This window comes from Natator depressus, chromosome 6 (genome assembly GCF_965152275.1).
Source record: "Natator depressus isolate rNatDep1 chromosome 6, rNatDep2.hap1, whole genome shotgun sequence".
Taxonomy (NCBI): Eukaryota; Metazoa; Chordata; order Testudines; family Cheloniidae; genus Natator; species Natator depressus.
The window spans coordinates 11243847-11270450 of record NC_134239.1 but is presented as its reverse complement, the minus strand read 5'-3'; the positions used below and the strand labels follow the sequence as shown (position 1 = coordinate 11270450).

The 26604-nt window shown below is 51.2% G+C and overlaps 1 protein-coding gene across 1 annotated transcript in view; it reads left to right on the top strand.

Moving 5' to 3' along the window:
* Nucleotides 1–26227, top strand: part of LOC141989683 (uncharacterized) — a 36238-nt gene extending 10011 nt beyond the window's left edge. The window contains 8 exon segments of the mRNA XM_074956618.1: nt 12244–12442; nt 12968–13094; nt 13585–13659; nt 15167–15283; nt 18096–18212; nt 20961–21961; nt 21964–22032; nt 22034–26227. Coding sequence (XP_074812719.1) covers nt 12244–12442; nt 12968–13094; nt 13585–13659; nt 15167–15283; nt 18096–18212; nt 20961–21961; nt 21964–22032; nt 22034–22147 — 1819 coding nt within the window. The 3' untranslated portion in view covers nt 22148–26227.
* Nucleotides 26228–26604: the final 377 nt, after the last annotated feature.

Genomic DNA, 26604 nt, shown 5'->3' with positions numbered 1-26604 from the left:
GGGGAGGGGGACAGGGAAGGGGACTTGGCTTAGCAGTGTGTGGAAGAGCAGACAGGTGGAGTGTATTTAGAGCAGATGGTCACAGCCTACTGCATTAGATGGGATCCAACCCGGTCTCTCTCTTTCTGTCCCACACTCACTCCCCCTCTCCCCCTCCACCCGTCTCAATGGGACCAAGCTAGGAACTTCCCCCACACACCTACCTTGGTTCCAGCCAGAGGATTACTCTTGGATGACATCTAGAGGTGGGATTTGCAGTCCTGTCTCAGCATGGATTGGGCTGAAGGGCAGGACAACCTAGTGCAGGGGTGGGCAAACTTTTTGGCCCGAGGGCCACATCGGGGTGCAAAGCTGTATGGAGGGCTGGGTAGGGAAGGCTGTGCCTCCCTAAACAGCCGGGCCCCCACCCCTGAGGGCCCCTCTCAGAACCCCCGACCCATCCAATGCCCCCTGCTCCTTGTCCCCTGACCGCCTCCTCCCGGGACCCCCCGCCCCAACCGCCCTCCCCGGGACTCCACCCCCTATCCAACCCCCGCTGCTCCCTGTCCCCTGACTGCACTGACCCCATCCACACCCCCAGCCCCTCACAGGCTCCCCAGGACTCCCATGCCTGTCCAACCCCCCTACCCCGTTCCTCCCGCCCCCCCCGAACCTCCGCCCCATCCAACCCCCCTGCTCCCTGCCCCCTTACCATGCCGCTCAGAGCTGCAGGACTAGCAGCCGCACCGCCCAGCCGGAGCCAGCCATGCTGCCCATGCAGCTGCAGGGGAAGGGGGACAGCGGGGGAGGGGCCGGGGGCTCAAGGGCCGGGCAGGACGGTCCCGCGGGCCAGATGTGGCTCACAGGCTGTAGTCTGCCCACCTCTGACCGAGTGTGTGTGATTGAAAAAAGACTGAGGAACTGCTCATGCCGTCTATTCTAAATAGAAATGTAACAAAGAAGAATTATGTACCTAATGTGTAACAGAGGGCTGTCTAACCCAGTGTTTCTTTCCTATTAAAGAAGCTGATGCATTCACACAGCATGTGGAGAAGCCAGTGTAAACAGTGTAACCAATCAAAATGTTCTCGGGCCCAACTGCCCATGAGGCCTGATGAACTGTGTGACTGGCAGGCGCACAGAGAGAGTTTCCCATTACTCCTGGAGGAATTCAACGCCTAAAAATTCTCCAAACAAAATTTTAAAATTCTGCATATTCTGTTTGTCCAAATAACACAATATAATCACACTGGTTTCAATTATTTTGGTAATTTATTTCAAATGTCGGCAAGTATGTCTGTAACAATACAAAAAAGATTCAGTACTTGTGGCACCTTAGAGACCCACAAATTTATTTGAGCATAAGCATAAAGTGGGCTGTAGCCCACGAAAGCTTATGCTCTCATAAATTTGTTAGTCTCTACGGTGCCACAAGTCCTCCTTTTCTTTTTGCGGCTGCAGACTAACACGGCTGCTACTCTGAAAAAAGATTCCGTTAGTGTTTTTTGACAAATAGATTCTTTACTAGGCATATTAACACAGAACTTTGAGTAAGAAGTCGTGTAAACTACCATACAGAACCATGCCCCTCAGAAGCAGTGCAAAGGCTTGAGGGACTCAGGGGTAATGGAGAAGCTCAGGGAAAGGGAAGTAATTGCCAGGAAGGAGCCTGGGAGTGAAGCAGGAGGGTTATTGGGTGTCTTCCCCCCCCCGCCAGCCCTTCTGAATCGCACCTGGAGCTGCAGCTAGCAAGAGATGTCAAGAGTAACAAGAAGGGTTTCTTCAGGTATGTTGGCAACAAGAAGAAAGCCAAGGAAAGTGTGGGCCCCTTACTGAATGAGGGAGGCAACCTAGTGACAGAGGATGTGGAAAAAGCTAATGTACTCAATGCTTTTTTTGCCTCTGTTTTCACTAACAAGGTCAGCTCCCAGACTGCTGCGCTGGGCATCACAGAATGGGGAAGAGATGGCCAGCCCTCTGTGGAGATAGAGGTGGTTAGGGACTATTTAGAAAAGCTGGACGTGCACAAGTCCATGGGGCCGGACAAGTTGCATCCGAGAGTGCTGAAGGAATTGGCGGCTGTGATTGCAGAGCCCTTGGCCATTATCTTTGAAAACTCGTGGCGAACGGGGGAAGTCCCGGATGACTGGAAAAAGGCTAATGTAGTGCCAATCTTTAAAAAAGGGAAGAAGGAGGATCCTGGGAACTACAGGCCAGTCAGCCTCACCTCAGTCCCTGGAAAAATCATGGAGCAGGTCCTCAAAGAATCAATCCTGAAGCACTTACATGAGAGGAAAGTGATCAGGAACAGTCAGCATGGATTCACCAAGGGAAGGTCATGCCTGACTAATCTAATCGCCTTTTATGATGAGATTACTGGTTCTGTGGATGAAGGGAAAGCAGTGGATGTATTGTTTCTTGACTTTAGCAAAGCTTTTGACACGGTCTCCCACAGTATTCTTGTCAGCAAGTTAAGGAAGTATGGGCTGGATGAATGCACTATAAGGTGGGTAGAAAGCTGGCTAGATTGTCGGGCTCAACGGGTAGTGATCAATGGCTCCATGTCTAGTTGGCAGCCGGTGTCAAGTGGAGTGCCCCAGGGGTCGGTCCTGGGGCCGGTTTTGTTCAATATCTTCATAAATGATCTGGAGGATGGTGTGGATTGCACTCTCAGCAAATTTGCGGATGATACTAAACTGGGAGGAGTGGTAGATACGCTGGAGGGGAGGGATAGGATACAGAAGGACCTAGACAAATTGGAGGATTGGGCCAAAAGAAATCTGATGAGGTTCAATAAGGATAAGTGCAGGGTCCTGCACTTAGGATGGAAGAATCCAATGCACCGCTACAGACTAGGGACCGAATGGCTAGGCAGCAGTTCTGCGGAAAAGGACCTAGGGGTGACAGTGGACGAGAAGCTGGATATGAGTCAGCAGTGTGCCCTTGTTGCCAAGAAGGCCAATGGCATATTGGGATGTATAAGTAGGGGCATAGCAAGCAGATCGAGGGACGTGATCGTTCCCCTCTATTCGACACTGGTGAGGCCTCATCTGGAGTACTGTGTCCAGTTTTGGGCCCCACACTACAAGAAGGATGTGGATAAATTGGAGAGAGTCCAGCGAAGGGCAACAAAAATGATTAGGGGTCTAGAGCACATGACTTATGAGGAGAGGCTGAGGGAGCTGGGATTGTTTAGTCTGCAGAAGAGAAGAATGAGGGGGGATTTGATAGCTGCTTTCAACTACCTGAAAGGGGGTTCCAAAGAGGATGGCTCTAGACTGTTCTCAATGGTAGCAGATGACAGAACGAGGAGTAATGGTCTCAAGTTGCAATGGGGGAGGTTTAGATTGGATATTAGGAAAAACTTTTTCACTAAGAGGGTGGTGAAACACTGGAATGCGTTACCTAGGGAGGTGGTAGAATCTCCTTCCTTAGAGGTTTTTAAGGTCAGGCTTGACAAAGCCCTGGCTGGGATGATTTAACTGGGAATTGGTCCTGCTTCGAGCAGGGGGTTGGACTAGATGACCTTCTGGGGTCCCTTCCAACCCTGATATTCTATGATTCTGTGAACCCCAGTCTATGTGACCTTACAGAAGTCCTGTGTGCCCTGCTCTGTCTGTGTCCCCCCCTCATCTTGCATGTTTCCTCACAGGTTGCTGTGAGGAATGCCACTTCTGCTATGGCTGTGAGTTGGCTATCCTCTATTCTGGCACCACAATAGCTCCTGGTGGGCAAAAGGTGTAACTGCAGCGCCTCTCTGACAAAATGTATTTTCTGCAGAGGAAAAAAAAATCTGCGGGGGACATGAATTCTGCGCCTGTGCAATGGTGCACAATTTCCCCAGGCCTATACAGGAGACCATTGTGATCATTTAGCCTGAGCGCCTGTATAACACAGGCCAAAGAACTTCCCTGAGTTAATACCTGTTTGAACTAGAGCAGAGCTTTGATTTTTTTAAAATCTAAACTTGACTTAAAAATTGCCAGAGATGGAGAATCCACCAGGATGCTTCGGAAATGATAAATTGTACATGCATGGTTAAAAGTAGGGAAAGAGGTTTGGTTTTATTTTACCATCTGCCTGTTTAGAAGAGCCTGAAGTTGCCACTTCCCCCTCCGACAGCTCACACTGCAAATGAATTCTCTTTTGTAAAAACAACTTATGCACACGAGGGAGGGAAATGGTTGTGGATGTTCTCCGAGGGAGAGTCAAACAGCACAATGCCTCTTGCAGGGGAGCAGCCATTGCACCAGATGTGCAAAGGTGGGCTGAAGGCAGCAGTAGCCGGCTGCACAGTGTGGGCTTCATCCCCCTAGGGCACCAGCTGCTTTTTCCCTTCCATGAAAGTCTGTCTGATGCTTTGATTGCCCCACCGCTTACACAGTAGCTCCTTGATTGGATTGACACAGCCCACTCTGACCTGTGCTTTGGGGCTGGAGAAGGAAAAAAATGCCTCACAACATATGGAGTTTATAGGAGGGAGAGTTGTTTGCCTTGGTTTTAGTTGAAATATATTATTCTTTTGAGATAATTTAAAGATGGGGGGCCTCTGTACATCTTAAAGTGCATTACAAAGCAGCTTAGTGTCTCAATCCCCATTTTACAGATGGGGAAACCAAGGCACAGAGAGCCTCACCCAAGGTCAGTCAACAGGCCAGTGGCGAGCTGGGAATGGAACTCTGGTCTCCTGGCTCCCAGCCCATAGCTCAGCCCACTGAACCACACTGTCTTTAAAAACAGCTCTTCAGTGTGTAATGTCTTGCTGTGCTTTTAAATGAAAACACTGGGCTTCACACACCCCTTTGTACAGCATGAAAGAGTAACAGCCCCCCCACAACCTCCCCAATGTCACTGCCACACTGGGCAAGGAGAGATCTGACCATCCAGAACCCCCCAGCTTTTAATGAGATGAAAGGAGGGGGCAGTTCCACAGTATGTGCTTATTGTATGACTGGTAGGGTTGCCACCGGTCCAGGTTTTGGCTTCTGTGTCCGGGTGCCATTTAGGGTTGCCGGGTTTCTTGTTTTTGGGACCTGGTAACCCTAAATGGTGCCCGAACCTTTTGGTTACAGGACAGGAGAAGGCAGCAGTGCTTAGCAAACGTAAAGGAGCTGAGTATCAGAAGGCAAGGGAAGCAAACATGTGGTCTGGTGTTGCAACTAAGACCTGACGCTTCTGTAAGGAGTTGGACGCCATCCTTGGTGGCCACCGCACCTGCACTACCAAGAGCCCCATGGATACTTTGGCGGGGCTGGAGGTGGTGGATGGGGGCTCGAGCCTGAGGACAAAGTCATGGACAAGGAGGTCGAGTTGGAGGATGTTGGGGAGCCCATGGCCGGCTTGTCCGGTGGCACGGCAAGTCAGGAATTCTTCTCCACTGCAGAGGGGTCTAGCCAGTCTCAGAAGTCTGTTTGTGGCCCACGTGACACAGGAAAAGAGAACCATGGAGTTCATTTTGAAGTTCATGATGCTCGGTTATACGAGGTAGAGCTGTTCTTTCCTATGTGTATTGTGGAAGTGGGTGAAGAGATAGAAATGTACAAGACTAGCTGTCCTTACCCATAACTATTTTACATTTGGGGACAATGTATGCCTTCAAATCAGCGGCACTGCTATGAGTACCCGCATGGCCCCACAGTATGCCAACATTTTTATGGCTGACTTAGAACAACGCTTCCTCAGCTCTCATCCCCTAACGCCCCTACTCTACTTGCTCTATATTGATGACATCTTCATCATCTGGACCCATGGAAAAGAAGCCCTTGAGGAATTCCACCATGATTTCAACAATTTCCATCCCACCATCAACCTCAGCCTGGTCCAGTCCACACAAGAGATCCACTTCCTGGACACTACAGTGCTAATAAACGATGGTCACATAAACACCACCCTATACCGGAAACCTACTGATCGCTATTCCTACCTACATGCCTCCAGCTTACACCCTGCCCACACCACACGATCCATTGTCTACAGCCAAGCTCTGTGATACAACCACATTTGCTCCAACCCCTCAGACAGAGACAAACACCTACAAGATCTCTATCAAGCAGTCTTACAACTACAATACCCACCTGCGGAAGTGAAGAAACAGATTGATAGAGCCAGAAGAGTTCCCAGAAGTCACCTACTACAGGACAGGCCCAACAAAGAAAATAACAGAACGCAACTAGCCGTCACCTTCAGCCCCCAACTAAAACCCCTCCAACGCATTATCAAGGATCTACAACCTATCCTGAAGGATGACCCAACACTCTCACAAATCTTGGGAGACAGGCCAGTCCTTGCCTACAGACAGCCCCCCAACCTGAAGCGAATACTCACCAGCAACCACATACCACACAACAGAACCACTAACCCAGGAACCTATCCTTGCAACAAAGCCCGTTGCCAACTGTGCCCACATATCTATTCAGGGGACACCATCACAGGGCCTAATCACATCAGCCACACTATCAGAGGCTCGTTCACCTGCACATCTACCAATGTGATATATGCCATCATGTGCCAGCAATGCCCCTCTGCCATGTACATTGGTCAAACTGGACAGTCTCTACGTAAAAGAATAAATGGACACAAATCAGACGTCAAGAATTATAACATTCATAAACCAGTCGGAGAACACTTCAATCTCTCTGGTCACGCGATTACAGACATGAAAGTTGCGATATTACAACAGAAAAACTTCAAAACCAGACTCCAGCGAGAGACTGTTGAATTGGAATTCATTTGCAAATTGGATACAATTAACTTAGGCTTGAATAGAGACTGGGAGTGGCTAAGTCATTATGCAAGGTGACCTATTTCCCCTTGTTTTTTCCTACCCCCCCCCCTTCCTCAGACGTTCTTGTTAAACCCTGGATTTGTGCTGGAAATGGCCCACCTTGATTATCATACACATTGTAAGGAGAGTGATCACTTTAGATAAGCTACTACCAACAGGAGAGTGGGTTTGTGGGGGAGGTGGGGAGAAAACCTGGATTTGTGCTGGAAATGGCCCAACTTGATTATCATACACATTGTAAGGAGAGTGATCACTTTAGATAAGCTATTACCAGCAGGAGAGTGGGGTGGGGGGAGAGAAAACCTTTTGTAGTGGTATACACCCATTTTTTCATGGTTTGTATGTATAAGAACATCTCCTGTATTTTCCACAGTATGCATCCGATGAAGTGAGCTGTAGCTCACGAAAGCTTATGCTCAGATAAATTGGTTAGTCTCTAAGGTGCCACAAGTACTCCTTTTCTTTTTGGTTTTAAATAACCACTCATCATTAAGTCTAGTGTCTGGGTGGTGAAACAAGGACTGGGATACCTAACGAGGCTGCAATTCTGACTTCTTGTTAGCCAGTGTAGTGAGACAGAAGTTTTACTTCTGTTGCTGGTGTGGCATAACTTATGGAAGAACAACCACCAGTTCTGACATGTGTCTGCCCTATTTCTCAGCAGTTTGTCCTGATTCTGGTATTCTCAGGTGTGACCCACTGAAGCACAGTGACACGAGCACAGGATGATTATCCCCACATCTGCTACTCCGGGATTCTTACACCAACCTCTGCAGCCTCTGGTGCTGGAAACAGGACACTGGAGTGGACACACCTCTGCACTGATCCCGTCTGGCAATTCCCTATGACCCAAGTGAGTTGCCCATGGTCACAGAGGCAGCAAGTGGCAGAGCTAGGAATAGACACCAGGAGTCCTGTAGCCCAGCCCAGCACCGTAGCCACAACCCCAGCCTCGCTCCCTCCCTCAAGGCTCCCAATGCCCCTTGGCAGGATCTGGCCTGGCCCATAGAATGCAGCAAGGGCCCCTCTGCCCCCTGAGATGAGCTGGCAGGACCCAGCTACTTACCCCTCCTTTGATGGCGTCCTCAATGGATGCTTTGGGCATGCTCTTTCTCCAGCACTGCTCGATGATGTTGGCCAGGTTGGTGTCGAGATCAGGGTTGGGTCTGCAGGAAGTGTCACAAGGGAGACATGGCTGGGATCCCATTCCAGGCCAGTCCTGGCTCCCAGCCCCTATTACTTTAAACCACCAGCCTCCACTCCTCTCCTCTCCAAGAGCCAGGGGTAGGACCCAGGCATCTTGACTCTAACTATCCCCCTCCCAGAGCCAGGGATAGAACCGAGGAGTCCTGAGGCCCCTGGTGACCCTCCCTGCCCTAAACCACCTGTCCCAAACCCTTCCCCTCTTCAGCCACGGTTAGATGTTATCTTAGGCCGCCTGAACCACAGGGACTGGGCTTCCCCCCACTTATGTGAAGTAGCTGCAAGAGCGGGACAGAGACCCAGTCACGTTAGGGGAGGTGTTGTGAGACAGAGGAAAGGTACAGTGGAAGAAGGATGAGAATGGGAGACACTACCCCACAGACCAGCATCCTCTGTTCCAGCAGCCAGGGACGGTGCGGGCCTTGGGCTAATAGAGGTTAGGAGGTGCTGGGGTTAGGGGCAACAGGATCAGTGCTACTCAAGGTGGATAAAAATCAATGATTTTTTTAAAATACAAAAATTCAGATTTTTTTTAATTTAAATCAGATTTTTTTGATGTAAATCAGATTTTTTTTGAAAAAATGCTTTTTGAGGAAAAAAAGTTTTAATTAAGATACATTATAGCTCAAAGATATTTCATAATGGAATAGGGATTATAAATTCTAATTCTATAATATGAGACAATATATTTATGTAATGTTTAAGAATTCTATAGTATGAGACAATATAGTATGAGAAAATATATTTATGTAATGTTTAAGAAAAGTTTTGTAAATGAGTTTTGTAAATGAGTTCCAATAGTTCATGGATTAGGGACCCAATCTTATTGGGTTCCAGAGGCTTCTGTATAGATTATTTAGGTTAATCTTTCTATCTACCCAATGGGACTTAGTGCTCAGTCTAGAAGATACCATCAGAGATGCTTAGTTTTGCAGTTCTCAAACTGTGGATTTGTGTCTCTAGAAATAACATGCTTATTAACAGCAAAAATGTTTTAAATAAATAAATGATATATAGAGGTGAGAAATAACAGACCTCAACCCTATTGTCCCTCTGTAAGTTTGTGTACACAGAGTCAATCCCTTACCTCTCTCTAAAAGTGCAAAGTTTCAAAAAGTTCAATGAATAGAAGATTGTTGGGGGCGGAATAGATCTGGACAAGGAGAAGTCTGGAGATAAATGTGAGAAGGGAGGGACAGGAAGTAGAAACAAAAGTGAAACTGTTTGAGCAGCATATTCCAGAAGTCTTGAGCTCTTTCTGAGTGTAGCCTTCATTGATTCGAGCTCTACCATACCATTCCCTCACTAGAAGGGAAAACCTATAATGGCAGCAGGCCATAAAAGAGACCCAGTTTGGGAATATTTTAATGAAGTTCCTCTACCTGTGGGTAGGACAGGCATGCGTGCAAAATGCAAACAGTGCAACAGAAATGCAAGGCCTAGCTGCCCGAATGAATGAACACTGGCAATGGGTCACTGAGGCGAGGTTGGCTTATGGGATTGGGATCCCCTGGGAGGGGAGGACCCTAAACCATGGGAACTGTGGTCCGGGAGGGATGCAGGGCCTGAACTGGTGGAGATAAAGGGACTGTGGAGGGGCAGGTAAGGGCAGGGGAGAAACTGGACAGAGGAGGGCGATCCTGAGCGGGATGAGCTAATTCCTGGACTGACCAGCAGGAGGCGCTGCAGCGGTGAGTGCTCGCCCTGCTACAGGGGACGACACTTCGGTTGCACAAGATTCCCTCAGGGTTTTCATAACGCACCCACAATTTGTCACTCCCATGTGGTTAAGATGTGGGAAAAATTGACACCTGATGAGCAAAAGAGAGTAATTTCTTAAGTTGATGATCTATTGGTGCATGGGGACAATAGGTTGGTAGGATCACTGAGGAGGTGTTACAGATCATCCAAGATACCGTATTCAAGGCTAGCAGAGCCAAGGCCCAATCGGGACACCAAGAGGTAAAATATTTAGGGGTCATATTGGGAAAGGAAGGATGAGCCTCAGCTGCACAATGGGTGGAGTTGATTAGAAAACTTCCCACCCCTACTGATGTGGCATCCTTAAGAGCCCTTTTGGAAACTCTGAACTTCTCAAGAGATTTTATTGAAATGTATGCTGACAAGAGTCACCCACTGTATTTTCTCCTAAAGAAAGGGTGGCAATAGTACATTCTGCCGCCTGCCCGCCTCCCTCCCCCACTCCCAGCGCAAGAGGGGTCCTGGGGGTGGCCCCCTGGCCCAAGTTTTAGTTAGGGGCTGGAACAAAAATCATGGACAGGTCATGGTTACTAAAAATACCTGTGACTAAAACACAGCCTGACCTATAATATCCTGAACAAACCGTATGGAATTATGATACACTTTAGTGAATTAAGTTAAACTGTATTGAATTAGGGTTAATATCTTTGGGGTACATTATACTAAAAATGCAGCTGTGTATGCATTATTGTTACCTTGCTCGTACCTTCTCTAGTAGGGAGGCTAATATCCTTCCTCTGTTATCCCACCCCAGAGAGATCTGCATGTACTAGTTCAGACTGGATTCTCTAGGGACCAAACCACAAAGAAGGGTTTTGTGAATAACTAGCCTGGTTTCAAACAGGCTCAGGGCCTTCTTCCTGATCCATCAAATGGACAGGACTCCTGACCCACGCAGAACTTCGGGCCTTAGGGGAGGGCTGGAAGGACTGGGTGCTAGTTTTGAGCTGAAACTGGGAAGAGTTGGTAACCACAAGGAACACAATTGGGCAGGGGTTTGAAGGACTGCTTCTGCCAGAATCCATGGCAGGTTGGGGAATCCTGGTCTTGTTAGCTAGCATGAGTGTAGGTTTCTTATTTTTATTTGATTTATTTTGTGTGTTTTCTCTGTAGTTCTTTGTGCCTTAAGAAGAAAGCAGACTTGCTAGGAAATGCTGGGTGGTACTTTATACCTGTCGCACTGCATCTATTAACAATTTCTGAAAAGAAAGTCCTTGGGCAGCCTGTCTGTGCTGGGATAACACAGGGAAGGGAGAACGGTGCAACCTGGAAATACCCCTATCAGAAGGGAGAGGGGCAAGTGTCTTCAGCCAAGAGAGGGAACAACTGGGGAGCTGGAAGCCTGACAGCGGGTGCCCTGGTTGGGCCACTGAGGGCTAATACAAGTGCAGTCGCTCTGAACTGACATCCAGAGCCCAGCCTGGCCCCTGGCAGCCTCTCCCTGGGTAAGCTCAGGGATATGCAACCAGGTAAGTGGTTCCTCCTCCCTCTCATCTGCCACCTGCTCTAGTCCTCCTGCCCCTCTCCGCTCCTTGTGTCCTACCCAAGCCTACCTGCCCCAACCCCATGGCTCCTGCCCCCTATATCCTAACACCACTGCCCTAGCCTTCCTGTCCACATCTCCCCGGCCTCCCGTATTCTAGTGCATCTGCATCCTGCCCCTTCCGTGTGCCCCCAGGTCCAGCCCCCTACTGTGGCAATCTGCCCCACAGTGGCCTGCTCTCATCTGTCCCCAGGTCCTGACCCCTATCCCATGGGCCCCCTTCTCTAGCATTCTGCCCGATCTGCCCCCATGTTCTATTCCCACCCACCATCTGCTCCTTCCCTACCGTTTTTCTAGCCCCTCCCCTCTGCCCACTGGGTCCCAGTCCCCCCATCCCATTTCTCACTAGGGCTGACAACCCTTGGGCCTGGAGTTTCCAAGAATTAAAAATTAATCTTTAATTAAAGAGTGTCAGAAAAAGAAATCTACTGGCAACCCCTTTTCTCTCCCAGTGTGTTTCAAATCGCACCACATCAGTCCCATGTGTCCTTGCCTTAGGGCGACCAGATGTCCCAATTTTACAGGGACAGTCCTGATTTCGGGGTCTTTTTCTTACATAGGCCCCTATTACCTCCCACCCCCTGTCTGATTTTTCACATTTGATGTCTGGTCACCTTACTTGGCCCCGATCCCCACCCTCTGTCCATCCCCTTGTATTACAGCCCCCCACCCCCGTTATGCCACCCATGGATTTCATGCCCCTGCTTCCCCAGCCTCATGTGGGGGACCTTCTCTCTCTGGCTTGTCGCAGCTCCATCTGCACCCCAGGCTGGCCTTCAGCTTGACACCCAGAGGGGTTCGCTCAGGATGGGAGGGGGGGCAGAGGGAGCCCCCAGAGACACGAGTTCCAGCACATGCTGCTCTTGGGGACAGAGCCCCACCGCAGGGCTCCGGGATCCTCGCGGTGAAGTGGGAGTCCGGGGGGCTGGGCCAGAAGGTCCCTGCGCTGGAGCCTCCCCCGGCTCCCCGACAGAGCCGGTGGGGCGGCCGGGGAGGGCAGCGGGACTGGAGCGGGGCGGGGCCTTCCCGGCCCCCTGGATCCCAGCCCGCCTCGTGCGCAGGGAAGCGGCCCGGGGAGGCACCAGCCGCGGGGCGAGAAGTCGCTGCCCGGGCGGAGGAAGCGGCTGGGGCCGGAGCCGAGCCCGGCGATGGCTGCAGCGGGGCCGGCGCAGGTAGGACGCGGGGCGGGGACTCCCCGGCCGGGCACTGGCTGGTCCCGGCTGGGGCCGAGGGGGGCCGGGGCCGGGTCCCTCCCGCGCTAGTGACCCCGGGGCTGGGGGCTGCCGCAGCCGGAGCGCTGGGGCCGGGGAGCGGCGCTGGGGGCCCCGGGCCGGGCGGACACGCGGAGCCGGGCCGAGGAGCCCCGAGGCGGCCGAGCCGGGGCCGGGAGCGGGGCCGAGCACAGGCCTGGGGCGGAGGCGGGGACTCCGGCCGGGGGAGGAGCCTGGTCCCTGCCCTGGGATTCGCGCCCTTCCCAGCGCCCCGCCCCAGAGCCCCCTGGGGAGCCGAGGGCGGCTCCTGTCCCCGGCCAGCAGGGCCCGAGTCCCCGGGGGGCTGTGCGGGGGGGTCTCCCTGGGTCACAGCTGCTGGGCTGGGGGTTCCCCGGGGGCCGCTGCCCTAGAACCCGCGTCCCCTGCTGAGAGCCCGGGCTGGGGCTGGAGCGGAGGGTGCTGAGTGTGTAACGCTTGTGCCAGCAGCTGCGGGTGGCGTTTGAGGACGTGGCTCTGTATTTCAGCCGGGAGGAGTGGGAGCTCTTGTCCCGGCCAGAGAAGCATCTGTACCGGGACCAGATGCTGAGGAATTACCAGGCCCTCGTTTCCTTGGGTAAGGACCAATTTCCCTTCATTTATTCACATCTGTAAAACATTTGGGTTTCCTATGTGGCACCCTGTCACTGAGTGGTGGCAAATGCCAGCCCCTTTCAGGTCAGCTCGCTGTTGGAGGAGAACTCAGGGCTACAGAGCCTGGGGCTAATCTTGGTGTAACTGGTTTATTTGAATTACCTGCCTCAGTCGTGGCACATCCCTGATGGTAGCAAAGAGCCCATGAGCAACCATCTCTTCCCGGAATCCCAGCCAGAGGTTGAGGGCAGCAACTCTGCCTCAGGAGCTGACTCTAGTCAGACAAATAAGGCAGGGGGAAAACACTGCTGCTGCAACAGCTCCCCACCTCCCCCAAAAGAATGAACATAGTAAATTTAACAACTGTCCAGTTGAACAATGCAAAAGAACTGGAATGTCTGTGTAACAGTGACACCTGCCATGACACGTTGTGGCCGATTTGCCTTAATGACATGCCCGAAAATTTTCAACAGCTATAAGGTGGCAAAGGAGCAAAGTTCCCTTCTTCCAAAGTCTTCCCCATGATCCATGTTGCAGGAGACAGTTGGGTAAGTGAAATAATGACCAGAAAGAAGGTGGTGGAGGATTTTCTATTCACCCTGTCTCTTAATCTGAAACTAATGGGTGTTCACTGGTGTTTCTGTAGGAAGGAAGGAAGACAAGGAAATCCATGTCACACAGTTGTCCTATGGAACGTACTGCCACAAGATAGCGTAGAGGCCAAGGTGTTAGCAGAATGGGATATTTCTATGGAACATCTAGAGCGGGGTGGGCAAACTACGGCTGGCCACATCCTGCCCAGCCCCTGAGCTCCCGGACAAGGAGCTAGTCCCCGGCCCCTCCCCTGCCTTCTCCCCCTCCCCCGGAGCCACGCCACCGCGTGGGCAGCGCTCTGGGGGGCAGGGCTGTGCACTCCTGCGGGGCAGCATGTCTGGCTCCGCGTGGTCGCCCGGCACGCTGCTCTGAGCAGCTTGGTAAGGGGGCCGGGGCCAGGGGGTTGGATAAGGGGCAGGGAGCGGTTGGATGGGACAGAGATTCTGGGGGAGTGGTCAGGGGATGGAGAACAGGGTGTGTGGATAGGGTGTGGGAGTCCTGGGGGGTTGTCAGGGGGCTGGGGTGTGGATAGGGGTCGGGACAGTCAGGGGACAGGGAACGGGGGGTTGGGGTCCTGGGGGGGCAGTTAGGGTGGGGAGGTCCTGGGGGGGCAGTCAGGGGACAAGGAGCAGGGGGGCTTAGATAAGGGGTGGTTAGGGATGGGGGGGTCTCTGGAGGGGCGGTCAGGGAACAAGGAGCAGGGGGGTTTGGATAGGTCGGAGATTGTGAGGGGGCAGTTAGGGGGTGGGAAGTGGGAGGGGACGGATAGTGGGCGAGGCCAGGCTCTTTGGGGAGGCACAGCCTTCCCTAGCCGGCCCTCCATACAATTTTACAACCCCGATGTAGCCTTTGGGCCAAAAAGTTTGCCCACCTCTGATTTAGAGTTACCCCAGCAAGGCTTTAAACTTGGCTCCCACTGCAAAGTGAGAAGGGTTGTAGATGTTGCCAATTCAGAGTACAAGTGAGAGACAGAAAGAAATCTCCTCTAAGAAAGGTTTATTTCAGGGGTTCCCCACTCCCCCTCTCCCCAACGCGCCGCATCCCTGCTCCTCTGCTTACCTCCAGGTGCTTAGCGCTTTCCAGGAGGGAGGGGGGAGGAGCCCGGAGCCGCGTGCTTAGGGGAGGAGGTGGGGCAGAGGCGCGGATTTGGGGAAGGGGTTGGAATGGGGGGCAGGGGCAGTGGGGGGGTGTCAGTGATGCGGCCCTTGGGCCAATGTACTAGTACTCGTGTGGCTCTCCTGGTGATTGGAGTCTGAGATCCCTGGTTTATTTCATTATTCTCCTGCTTGGGATCTCTTGCGCTTTCCTCTGAAGCAGTGTCCGAGATTGGAGCCTCATCGTGCCAGGTGCTGTGCAGACACACCCTGACCGAGATGTGGGCCCTGTTGTGCTGGGCTGCACCGACACACAAACGAGTCCCTGCCCCCAAAACTTTAGGAATAAAACTTTCCCCCAAAACAGGCTCTTCAGGTTCCAAACCAGACTTAATCCACCGGATCGAGGTAGGGGAGGCAGAGCTCTGGATCTGGGATGCCGAGGGCTCCAGGGTACACTCTGGGCCTGAGAGCCCCTCCTCAGGTGAGTCCTAATAATCCAGTCCCTTCTGATTTACACACCTGCTAGCGGAGCGCTCCTTCATGTAGAAGGCAAAGGCAGAGCGAGATTCACTGGCTGGGAGCTGAAGAGAGACAAATTGAAGCTGGGAATTAGGGGCCAGTGTTTAGACCAGTCAAAATATATATGCATTACAGAAAGTACCAAGAAGTAACGACAATATTACAAGTATGTGTTCAGAGGTGAGTGTGAAAGAGCCAGAGACTGTGTGTGTGTGTAACACAGAATCAGTCTGTGTGCTGGCTGCTGGCGAAGTTTCTGAGAGACGCTGGGTGCTCTCTCTAAGACATTCACTGAAAGCTCTCCTGAGCCCTGTCTCCCCTGCCCTCGCTCTGAGGAGATGGGGTAAATGGACTGGTGTGGGGGAGGAGGGGAGAGAAAGATAGAGACTGTGTGAACTGGCTGATGGGGGCCAAACAAGCACCTGGGTAGAAAGACAGGCCTGTCCAGTCATAGAACACAACACCTGCTAGGCTTCCCACACCTCAGAAAATCATACCAAGGTAAGGGGCGCCCTAGAGATTTTTTCAAATGGCTTTTCATGGCTCTGCCCCCTGCAAGAGCATCCCAGAGTCGCTGGCCCTTGGCAGAGAAGGTGCTGTTCTCCCCAGGTTCCCACCCCACCCCCTCTCTGCTGCTTCACTTCGCATGTGACCTCTCAGACTGAAGAAACCTGTCCCCAGCGAGCAAGGAGAAAGCTGGGAATGACGCCGGGCAGGGTCAGTCACATACGACTAGTGTAAGGTGACGCCATGCAGAGGCGCCATTGTGTAGAACAGATCTCTAGCACCTGCAGCACTTCGCTGTAATGCTCTAAAACTGCCCCGCGGGCCAGGCGGCTGCTGTGGGGGGAGTGGACACATTTAGGGGCCAGATTAAATTGTCCTGCGGGCCATGACTTGGAGTACCCTGGTGTATGGGCTGGCTGTGAGAGAGAGGGTGGTGGTATGGCCTTTGTCCCATCCCCTCTCCTCCTGCTCTTTGTGGCATGAAACCTTTGTCACTTACATTGCTTCAGTGTCAATGCTTAGCACAGCCCTCAGCCCTATCGTGTCTGTGACTGTCTGTAGACCAAAGGTTGGGTGGCAGCCATTCACCCCTTCCAGCTCAGCAGTGCCAGGGAGCGGGTTGTGACACAATACAGACATGTTTTCCAGGTTACATCACACAAACTCTGAGTGACTGGTCATCCCCTCAAATCCTTCACACACAGACACCCCCAAAACCCTCATCTTCTTGAGGATTTTAGTTTAGTTTTCGTTTCACATAAAGACTGAAACCTCAGGCCGAGAGTAAATGATTTCTTCAAAGGAATTCCTAGAAAAGGACTCACACCCCCACAGGAATAAGCTAGATTGTTCTAAACAGCTTTAAACTGGTCTCACTGCGTCCACATGAAGGGATTGTAGCCCCTCAACTAAACTAGTTTCAAACCAATATAATTATAACAGCAAAAAAACTGGGGAACAGGCCTCATCCTACAAAACAGGAGAAAGTGAAGAACTAATACCACATAAATAAACCCCTCTGATTGCAATAAAGACAAAATCAGTTTGAAAACAAAACCAGGGTCCTGTTGTGCCAGGCGCTGCCTGTATCCTGGGCAGGCTACAACTGAAGCTTAAGCCAAGACCCAAGACATGCATAGCCCCTGTGGGAGCAGGCGCTAGGTGCTGCGGAAACACCATAGGGTAGAACCACCCTGAGTCAGGCTGCAGATTTGTCACACACTTTTTTTTATCAAAAATTATGGAGCGGTTACAGTAACTTTAGTAAAATCACAGGTCTGTAAATTTACTGTGACTGCTCCAGGATTTTTAATAAACCCTGCTGTCAAGGTTGATTCCCTGCTCTGGCACTTCGACTGCACAAGGTGGGTGTTGGAAGAAGAACAGGCTGACCCAGGGGCGGATTTGAGTAGATGGGCTTCTTTATTGCGGTACTTGTTCCCCTGGACCCAATTGTCCAGTAAGCACTGGATTAGTTACATCATACTCTTTTTATTTACATTAGTATGTAAATTCCTACATTTATTACAACACCCCCAAAAGCCTTATGGAGTAATATGAACGCCCACACAATCCTAGAATCATAGAATATCAGGGTTGGAAGGGACCTCAGGAGGTCATCTAGTCCAACCCCCTGCTCAAAGCAGGACCGATCCCCAATTAAATCATCCCAGCCAGGGCTTTGTCAAGCCTGACCTTAAAAACTTCTAAGGAAGGAGAGTCCACCACCTCCCTAGGTAACGCATTCCAGTGTTTCACCACCCTCCTAGTGAAAAAGTTTTTCCTAATATCCAACCTAAATCTTCCCCACTGCAACTTGAGCCCATTACTCCTTGTTCTGTCATCTGCTACCACTGAGAACAGTCTAGAGCCATCCTCTTTGGAACCGCCTTTCAGGTAGTTGAAATACAATGAATATTGATAACCCTATACTGAGTGACAGATGTCAGAGTAGCAGCCGTGTTAGTCTGTATCTGCTAAAAAGAAAAGGAGGACTTGTGGCACCTAAGAGACTAACAAATTTATTTGAGCATAAGCTTTCGTGAGCTACAGCTCACTTCATCGGATGCATTCAGTGGTGAAGTGAGCTGTAGCTCACGAAAGCTTATGCTCAAATAAATTTTTTAGTCTCTAAGGTGCCACAAGTCCTCCTTTTCTTTTTGCCTATACTGAATATAATTATTCCCGCCCCTGATTACTATTTACCTCATTAGCATATTTGCCTATAAGTTTTACTTTGAAGATACACTTTTTTGCTATAATTGCAGTAATGAACTCCTTGGATCAGCAGTTTGCAGGGGAGGGAGAAAGCGACCATGACCCAGGGCTTGCTTATGTAGCTGGGAAAGGAAGGGAGGAGGAGATAACGCTTCTTTACCCAAAAGGTATTCTTTAGATCCCCACAATTCTTATGCAGCTGCAACACTTCTTAATTCTTCACAAGGAGAAGGGAGGGGAAAGGGGTAACACTTTATCTGTTAGGCGAAGGAATAGTGCGTGCCTGTGTCTACTCCCTGATACCATGCCAGCACACCAGCGGTTTTCCATGTCTTTACTTAACCCTTATATATCCCAACAGTGGGGGCCCGCAAGGACTTTAAAACTTAATACTGGCCACTCCAGGCTTGTATTAAACTCCCAAGGTTAGAGATCCGCCTGGTCTTGGGTTGGTAAATGCTGCCCCCCCCCAAGTGCAGAACCCCTCTGAGAGCCCAGGAAGGTGCACTTGGGAATTCCTTCCTGTGGGGCACCGCCAAACTCTTTCAGCTCCCCCTATGGGGAAGAGCTGAGAAAAGGAAAAGAAAAAGAAATCAGCTGTTGCCACCAGCTAATAGAAAAACATGTGCACGGACCTCTTAAGACAGAGAAATCCAATCCTCTAAAAAAAAAAAAAAAAAAAAAGTAAGTTTTATTGAACAAACAAAAAAGCAAGAAAACACATCTGCAAAATTAGGCTGCTGTTAGATATATATAGTACAGAAATGCAACTGCAAGGATTAAACACCAGGAATGGCTTTCTTGGGGTCCAGCTTAAAGGTTACAAAAACAAAACAAAAGCACCTGTGTTAGCACAGACGAATCCACAAGCCCAAAGTAAAGAGAGAAACCTGATCGCGTCTGTCTAAACCAGGGGTGGGCAAACTACGGCCTGCAGGACCCTCCTGCCTGGCCCCTGAGCTCCCGGCCGGGGAAGCTCCCCCCAGCCCCTTCCCTGCTGTTCTCCCTCCCCCGCAGCCTCAGCGCACCGCGCTGCCGGCGCAATGCTCTGGGCCGGGGGGGGGAGGGGGGGGCTGCAGAGCTGCGGCTCGACCCGGTGCTCTCTGCTGCGCAGCGCATGGCTGCCTGTCCTGGTGCAGCCGGGCCGCCAGCCACCCGTGCTCCAGGCAGCGCGGTAAGAGGGCAGGGAGCGGGTGGGTCGGAGGTTTGGATCGAGGGCAGGGGAGTTCGGGAGGTAGTCAGGGGGCGGGGGTGTGGATAGGGGTTGGGGCAGTCAGAGGGCGGGGAACAGGGGGGTTGAATGGGGGCAGGGATCCCCGGGGGGGCAGTCAGGAATGAGAGGAGGGGTTGGATGGGGCGGCAGGGGGCAGTCAGGGGTGGGGGTTCCGGGGGTGGTCAGGGGACAGGGAGAAGGGGTGGTTGGATGGTGCAGGTGTCCGGGGGGGGGGGGGGGCCTGTCAGGAAGGAGAGGAGTTGGATGGGGTGGCGGGGGGTCCAGAGGTGGTCAGAGAGCAGAGGGAGTGGATGGGGCTGTGGTTCCAGGGGGGCCGTCAGGAAGGAGAGGGGGGTTTGGATGGGGTTTCCGAAATTGTATGGAGGGCCGGTTAGGGAGGGCAGTGCCACGCCTGGCTGTTTGGGGAGGCACAGCCTCCCCAACCGGCCCTCCATACAATTTCGGAAATCCAATGTGGCCCTCAGGCCAAAAAGTTTGCCCACCCTTGGTCTAAACATTCCTGTTCTACCTACATATCTGTCGCTTCAAATGCGGGGAGGAGCAGGAACGCAGTGTGCTCAGAGGAGGAGGCGGGGTCAGGGCTGGGATTTGGGGAAGGGGTTGGAATAGGTGTAGGGAGGGGGTGGAGTTAGGGCAGGGAACGGTGAATCTTGCCCATATGCTCAGGGTTCAGCTGATCACCATATTTGGGGTCGGGAAGGAATTTTCCTCCAGGGCAGATTGGAAGAGGCCCTAGAGGCTTTTCGCCTTCCTCTGTAGCATGGGGCACGGGTCACTTGCTGGAGGATTCTCTGCTCCTTGAAGTCTTTAAACCATGATTTCAATAGTTCAGACATAGGTGAGAGGTTTTTCGCAGGAGTGGGTGGGTGAGATTCTGTGGCCTGCGTTGTGCAGGAGGTCGGACTAGATGATCATAATGGGCCCTTCTGACCTTAGTATCTATGAAAGGGGTTAGGATGGGGCAGGGGTGGAGTCAGGGCGGGGCCAGAGCAGGTAAAGCACCCACCGGTGCCAGCAGAAGTTGGCGACTATGGGCCCCAAGCTTCTTACAGCATAGCTGGTGCCCTCTCTCTCCAGCTGAGAAAACAACAGAGAGACAAAGGGGAATTTTTTTCTCAATTTTAAAAAGTTCTAGCCTTCCCATTGGCTCTTTTGGCCAGGTCCACACTCGCTTCCTCTTACCTAAGCATCGCAGTGAGAGTCCTTAACCCTTTATAGGTAAAGCAAAGAGAACAGCTACTAAGGATTTTTATAGCTAACTGACTGGCTGGGTGTACTCCCCCCCCCCCCCAATTTACAACACCTGCCCTTCTCCTTGCCCTGACCAGGGGGAACTTGCTGCCCAGAGAAGCACCCTTCTCCCAGCACTGCATCCCTAACTCCAGCCTGGTGCAGAGGGGTTGGTGTGGGGTAGAGAACATATGGGTGGCAAGGCCAGTCACTGAAATTTGACCTGCCTCCCCGACCATCGTGACTGGATGCAGGGGCAAATCTGAGTGGCACTGTAACCCCACAGGCCAGGTCTCAATGCCCACAGCAAGGTGTTGGGTGCACCCCTGTGGGAAAGGAGCGGCCATTGCAGGGTGAGGGGAAATTGCTCCATTCGTGACATTTTCCTGTCCTTGACATATCTGCAGCCCTAACCGTGAGCTAACACCGGGATTCCCTCTGCTCTCTCCAGCAGGGCTCAGGATCCTGGGAGGAACGAGGACACAGTCTGAATGTGGAGAGAGCACGGCAGGAACGCAGAATCCCACAGCCCACAGATGGATGCATGCACAGGACGCAGTCCATCCCCTGGGTAGACTCAGGCAGAGACCGGACCTGGCTACGCACCAGAGACTCCCCATGGGCTGGTGTCCCCATCACTGTATCGACTGCGGCAAGAGGTTCAGCAACCCCTCTGCACTGACCCAGCACCAGTGCGTGCCCACCGGGGAGCAGCCGTATTGCTGTGCTGACTGCGGCAGAAGATTCAGATGGTCCTCAAAGCTGAGAACACACCAGCGCACACACACTGGGGAGCGGCCGCACCACTGTGCTGATTGCGGAAAGGGCTTTGCACAGTTTGCCCACCTGAAAAGACACCAGCGCACTCACACTGGGGAACTGCCTTACAATTGTACTGAGTGCGGCAGGAGCTTTGCCCAGAGCTCAAATCTGAGACCACACCAGCACACACACACCGGGGAGCGGCCGTACCGCTGCTCTGACTGTGGAAAGAGCTTTGCAGCGAGCTCGAAGCTGAGAATACACCAGCGCACGCACACCGGGAAGCAGCCGTACCGCTGCACTGACTATGGAAAGAGCTTTGCAGCGAGCTTGAAGCTGAGAATACACTGGCGCATGCACACCGGGGAGTGGCCGTATCGCTGCACCAACTGCGGAAAGGGCTTTGCAAAGAGCTCAACCCTGACAACACACCAGCGCGCGCACACCGGGCAGGAGCTGCACCACTGCTCTGACTGTGGCAAGAGCTTTGCGGAGAGCTCAAAGCTGAGAACACACCAACGCGCACACACCGGGGAACGGCCTCACCGCTGCACTGACTGCGGCAAGGGCTTTTTCCAGAGCTCAACCCTGAAAACACACGAGCGCACGCACACAGGGGAGTGGCCCTACCACTGTGACGATTGCAAGAAAAGCTTCGGCAATGCCAGTACGCTGACCAGACATCTTCGTGCACACACACAGGGGAGCAGCCGTACCGCTGTGCTGACTGGGGTAAGAAGTTCAGTCGTGGCAACAAGCTAATACCTGGGAATACACCAGCGCATTCACGGCGGGGAGCGGCTGTACAGGTGTGCTGACTGTGGCAAATGCTTTGCTCACTTGGGCAACCTCACCTGGCCCCAGTTGACTCACTAACACCACTCTGCCACCACCAGATCCTGAGGGGCTGCTGGCGGGCCTGGCACAGTGCCAGCAGAATCAGACCAGCGGGTGGTCCTGTCCCCAGGATGCCCAGCAGAGACTGTGTGGAGTTTGGGAATGGGACTTAACTGAGCAGTGTGGGGAAGAGCAGCCAGGTGGGGCGATCTTAGAGTAGGTGGTCACAGCCTTTCCCAGGAACCCTGTGTGTCCCATTCTGTCCATCTCCCCCATACTCCTTGTCTCCACACCTGACCCCCACGGGCAGAGCACTGTGATGCATCCTCTGACCCCCTCCCTCTCTGTGGCTGGCTGCTCCCGCCGTAAGCCAGCTGCCCTCTCTTCTGGTGCCATAACAGTCCCCAGGGGGGAAAGGTGTAATTGCAGCGCTGCTCCATCCAAATCAATTATTCTGGGGTGACAAATAACTTGTGGGGCACATGAAGTTTGTGCTTGCGCAGTGGTGCAGAATTCCTCCGTGAGTCTCGCATATGAAGTGACATCACACATGTAATCATTGATGGGTACAGAAAAATCAAGCCCTGGCACAGAGGTGCGTAGAGCTGTTCGTGTTCTTTCCTCAACTGTTCTCTCCTGTTAGCCATGCCCACAGACTACGCAAATGAGTCAAATCCCTGTATATGTCTCTGGGATGAACTACTCTCCAAGGACGGAGCCACCCAGGAGTGGAAAGAGACTTTCCATAGAGATTGTTCGAACTTCTAGATGGAAATTTCTGCTAGGGATGTAAATACAATTTTAAAAGTTAACTGTTTAAACCAGCAGTGTCCAATAGCAATTTGATGCTAGCCGCACTTGTGGTTTGAAATTCGATGCTAGCCACACTTTTGGTTTTGAATGTTTCTTACTCACCACATTATAAAAAAGGATTTAAAAACATATTACAGACGACCTTTCAAATCATTAACAGGTACTGCTAACACAAAATTACTGTAGCCTAGCCACGTTAAGCTGTATATCGAAGCCCGCAACCTGTCTTCCAGTGCTGCTGTCTTCTATACACCAACGCATTGCTCATGCATAGCCTATTGAATTGTGGCTAATTTGCCACATGCGGCTAGTGGTGAACGTATTGGACACTGCTGGTTTAAACAAGTAAAATATGGCATTTATGGGCCTGCTCTGGCTGGCTGGTGCTGTTCCGGCTGGGCTCGCTCCAGCTGGCGCGGGGGTTAACGGTTAAGGCGGCTAACTGGTAAGACTATGCTTACCGGTTAACCACTTTACCTTTTACATCCCTAATTTCTGCACACAGCTCAGAGTGCTGATGGAAGGAGCATGGAGTCACGCAAAGCTGGCCAAAGGAGCACAGGGCAGGGAGCCCATGGAAAGTAGCTTGTGGAGGTAGGTTACTGACTGGAGCTGAGGTTCACTCCACGACCCCACAGGTCTGACACCAACTGGGACGGCACAAAGTGTTTTACATGGGGATACTGGAGTTTTCCAAAGTCTCAAGAGGCCTCTGGGATGGAATATACCCCTGTATTCAAACCCTACACACTGCTATAATAATCTTTGTACAAAATATGCCTTACATGATAGGTATCATTTGAAAACTTATAACTTACCGGCCAGTATTATCATAGTGAAATGTATGCAGCAACTTTGTATTAAAAAATTAGGAACAGAAGCTGAAATTGCAACTGAAGTGTGTTGACCAGACATGTCTCGGGAGTGGGTAAAAGTGTTTCTCAAAAACAAAGGAAAAGTTAACACCTCTAGCCGAGCATGAAACCTCTTTCCCACCATGTTCACGTCTTCCCGCTCAGCTGAGAACTTTATTTAGGGGTTGCTTTGAGAAAAGTCTGCATTTCAAAGGGTGATTGAACTATAAAAGAGAGGGGCAGAAACACCTCTTGTTATTTCTCCCTGTTCATCTCTCCTTATCACCTAAAAGGACAAAAAGGAGAAAAAAAAAAAAAAAAAAAAGCAGCCCTTGGACCTCAGGAACTGATCCTGAACTGGAAACTTGGTCAGCAGTGCTACTGGAAACCTGTGGCAAGGGACTTCACTTTGCACCACGTCTAGTTTGTTCAGTTTAGTACTAGGAAGTGTTTTTATTTTTATTTTTCTTGAGACCATTTCTGACTTTGATGCCTCATCACTTGTACTCACTTGAAATCTACCTTTGTGATTAAATAAATTTGTTTTCTTCTTTAATTGAAATGAAGTGAACTGTGTGGGCAGCTCCATTTGGGGTGGGAAAAATGACTGTATATTGATCCCCCTTAGAGGGGCAATGGACCTATTCTATCAGGACTGTCCAGGAGAAGGCTGGACAATACAGGCCACACATTTCTGGGGGAAATCTGGGACTGCATGTGTATTGGGATCACCCTGCAGTAATAACCAAGGCTGTGAAAGCCAGAGTGTGAGCTGAACATGGCTGGCAGGCAGCAGCTACACACAGACACCTGGGGTAAGACCGGATGCTGGAGGCTGTTTGTGAGTGGTCCAGGTTGGGAGCTACAGCAGCAAATCATTACTGGGCACCCCAGGTTACAGGGCAGGCGGTGACATGCCCCCCCACCTCTCCTCACTAGTTTGGGTTACACCCTGGATTGTGATAGCCTCATTGTCTCCTTGGATAGTGAGAATGGACACAACTCATATCCTAGTTCGATGTTCCAAGATTCTGCCATGAGTATGGGTCATTTCCTGATTGGCCCAGGCCAGCTTTGCCCAGCAGCGTGACCAGGCTGCACCATCCAACAGAAATGGTATAAAATGTCCCATGTTGTTCAGCACGTCGCTTCCTCAAGTCAAAATGTCTGTACGAAGGAGACGTGAGTGGGACCAGCAACGCCTGGCCATAGAGGACACCGTCTGCTGGGTAACAACTTTAGTCTGGTTGCTGACAAGCACCCTACTAACTCCCTCCTGTAAAGTCTGATCTTGGGCAACCACTGAGAAATCCACCCAGAGAACAGGCGTATGGATGTCACAGCACCTTGAGTGAATCGCCTGAATGAACTCCCTCTCCGTCTCTAGAACCAGCCACTGCAACGGTGAAGCTGAGCTAGAGAAGTCACCTCCATGCCAGCTCCAACAGATATGTAAAAAAAAAAAAAAAAAAAAGTCATTTTGCTGTATATTGGTTAATGAACCATATTTACACACTGGTTAATGAATTGACAGCGTGGTTGTGTTAAGCGAACTGCTTCATACCTGAGTTAACACCCTCTGGGCGCCTAAAATGTCTGATGTGCAGAGGCGACTGGTAACTGCTGGCAGTGGTGAGGGGCACAATGTAAAGGCTCTGGTGGTGTGCTGCAGGTTCAGGGCAGGTACTCAAGCGACAAAGGAGTTTTGATTTCTAGACCTACTTTTGATGTCATTGGGTCGGGTTGCCCCCCACCGCCCGGGAGGCCCCCCACCGCCCGGGAGGCCCCCTGATATATTGGGGTACCAATGAGCCCACCTATTCCATCAGCCTGGGCTCCCTTACCCTGTCCTGCTGAGCCAGGCCCTCCAGCCTCCTTCAGCACACACAGGTACGGCCACACCCAACTGCAGAGAGACACCAACACTGAAATCAGCACTGCATGGGAAGGCTTCAACTAAGGAATTGCTCAGCACTCAAGAGCACAACCCCTCTGGAGTGTAAACCCAAACTTACATAGTTGTGCACTGCATAGAGAACTATACGGCATAAGCTCATGAAATTCGCCTCCTTCCTCAGTGTGGAGGAAGATACGTACAGCTTTTGCCCATCAGTTATAAATTTCAGAAACTGGTTTTAGCAAAAACAAAACCAAGTTTATTAACGACAAAAGATCGATTTTAGTGATTATAAGAGAGAGCAAACAGATCAAAACAGATTACCTATCAACTAAAACAAACATGCAAAATAAACTCAATACGCTAAAGAAACTAGTTATCAGCATCAATTTCTCACAGCATCTTGGGCAGGGATTCAGTGAAAAACAAACACTGATTAGGTTGCTCCCCTGCCTTAAATAGGTTTCACATATGGCCGGAATCCCTTGATTTCCAGTGTGAGTCCATCCCCAGTCAGTGGAAGAGTACTAATTTTAACATGGAGTTCAGTATTTGGCGACGTGATCACATGACCCTGCAGCCACAACTCAAAGTCTGTTTGCTGGGTCCACTGGAAGGCTTTCCAAGAAGGTGGGATATTGGAATCTTAAAAGACCTATTGTTTTTCCTCGTAGCCCATCCAGACTGATTGCATTGTCTGGTGGGCGTTCCCCAGGTGAAAACCCACTTGTAATTGATTCATAATCAGTATTCCTAACTTCAGATACCAAAATGAGACATGGTTACAAATAGGATAATCATATCCAGTAATCATAACCTTTCCAGTGAGACCTCACATAACCCATCTTGCATAAAATACATCTCAGTTATGCTATAATCATGTAATAACAATATTGCTATGAAGAATATGGGGCATAGCGTCACCATCATGT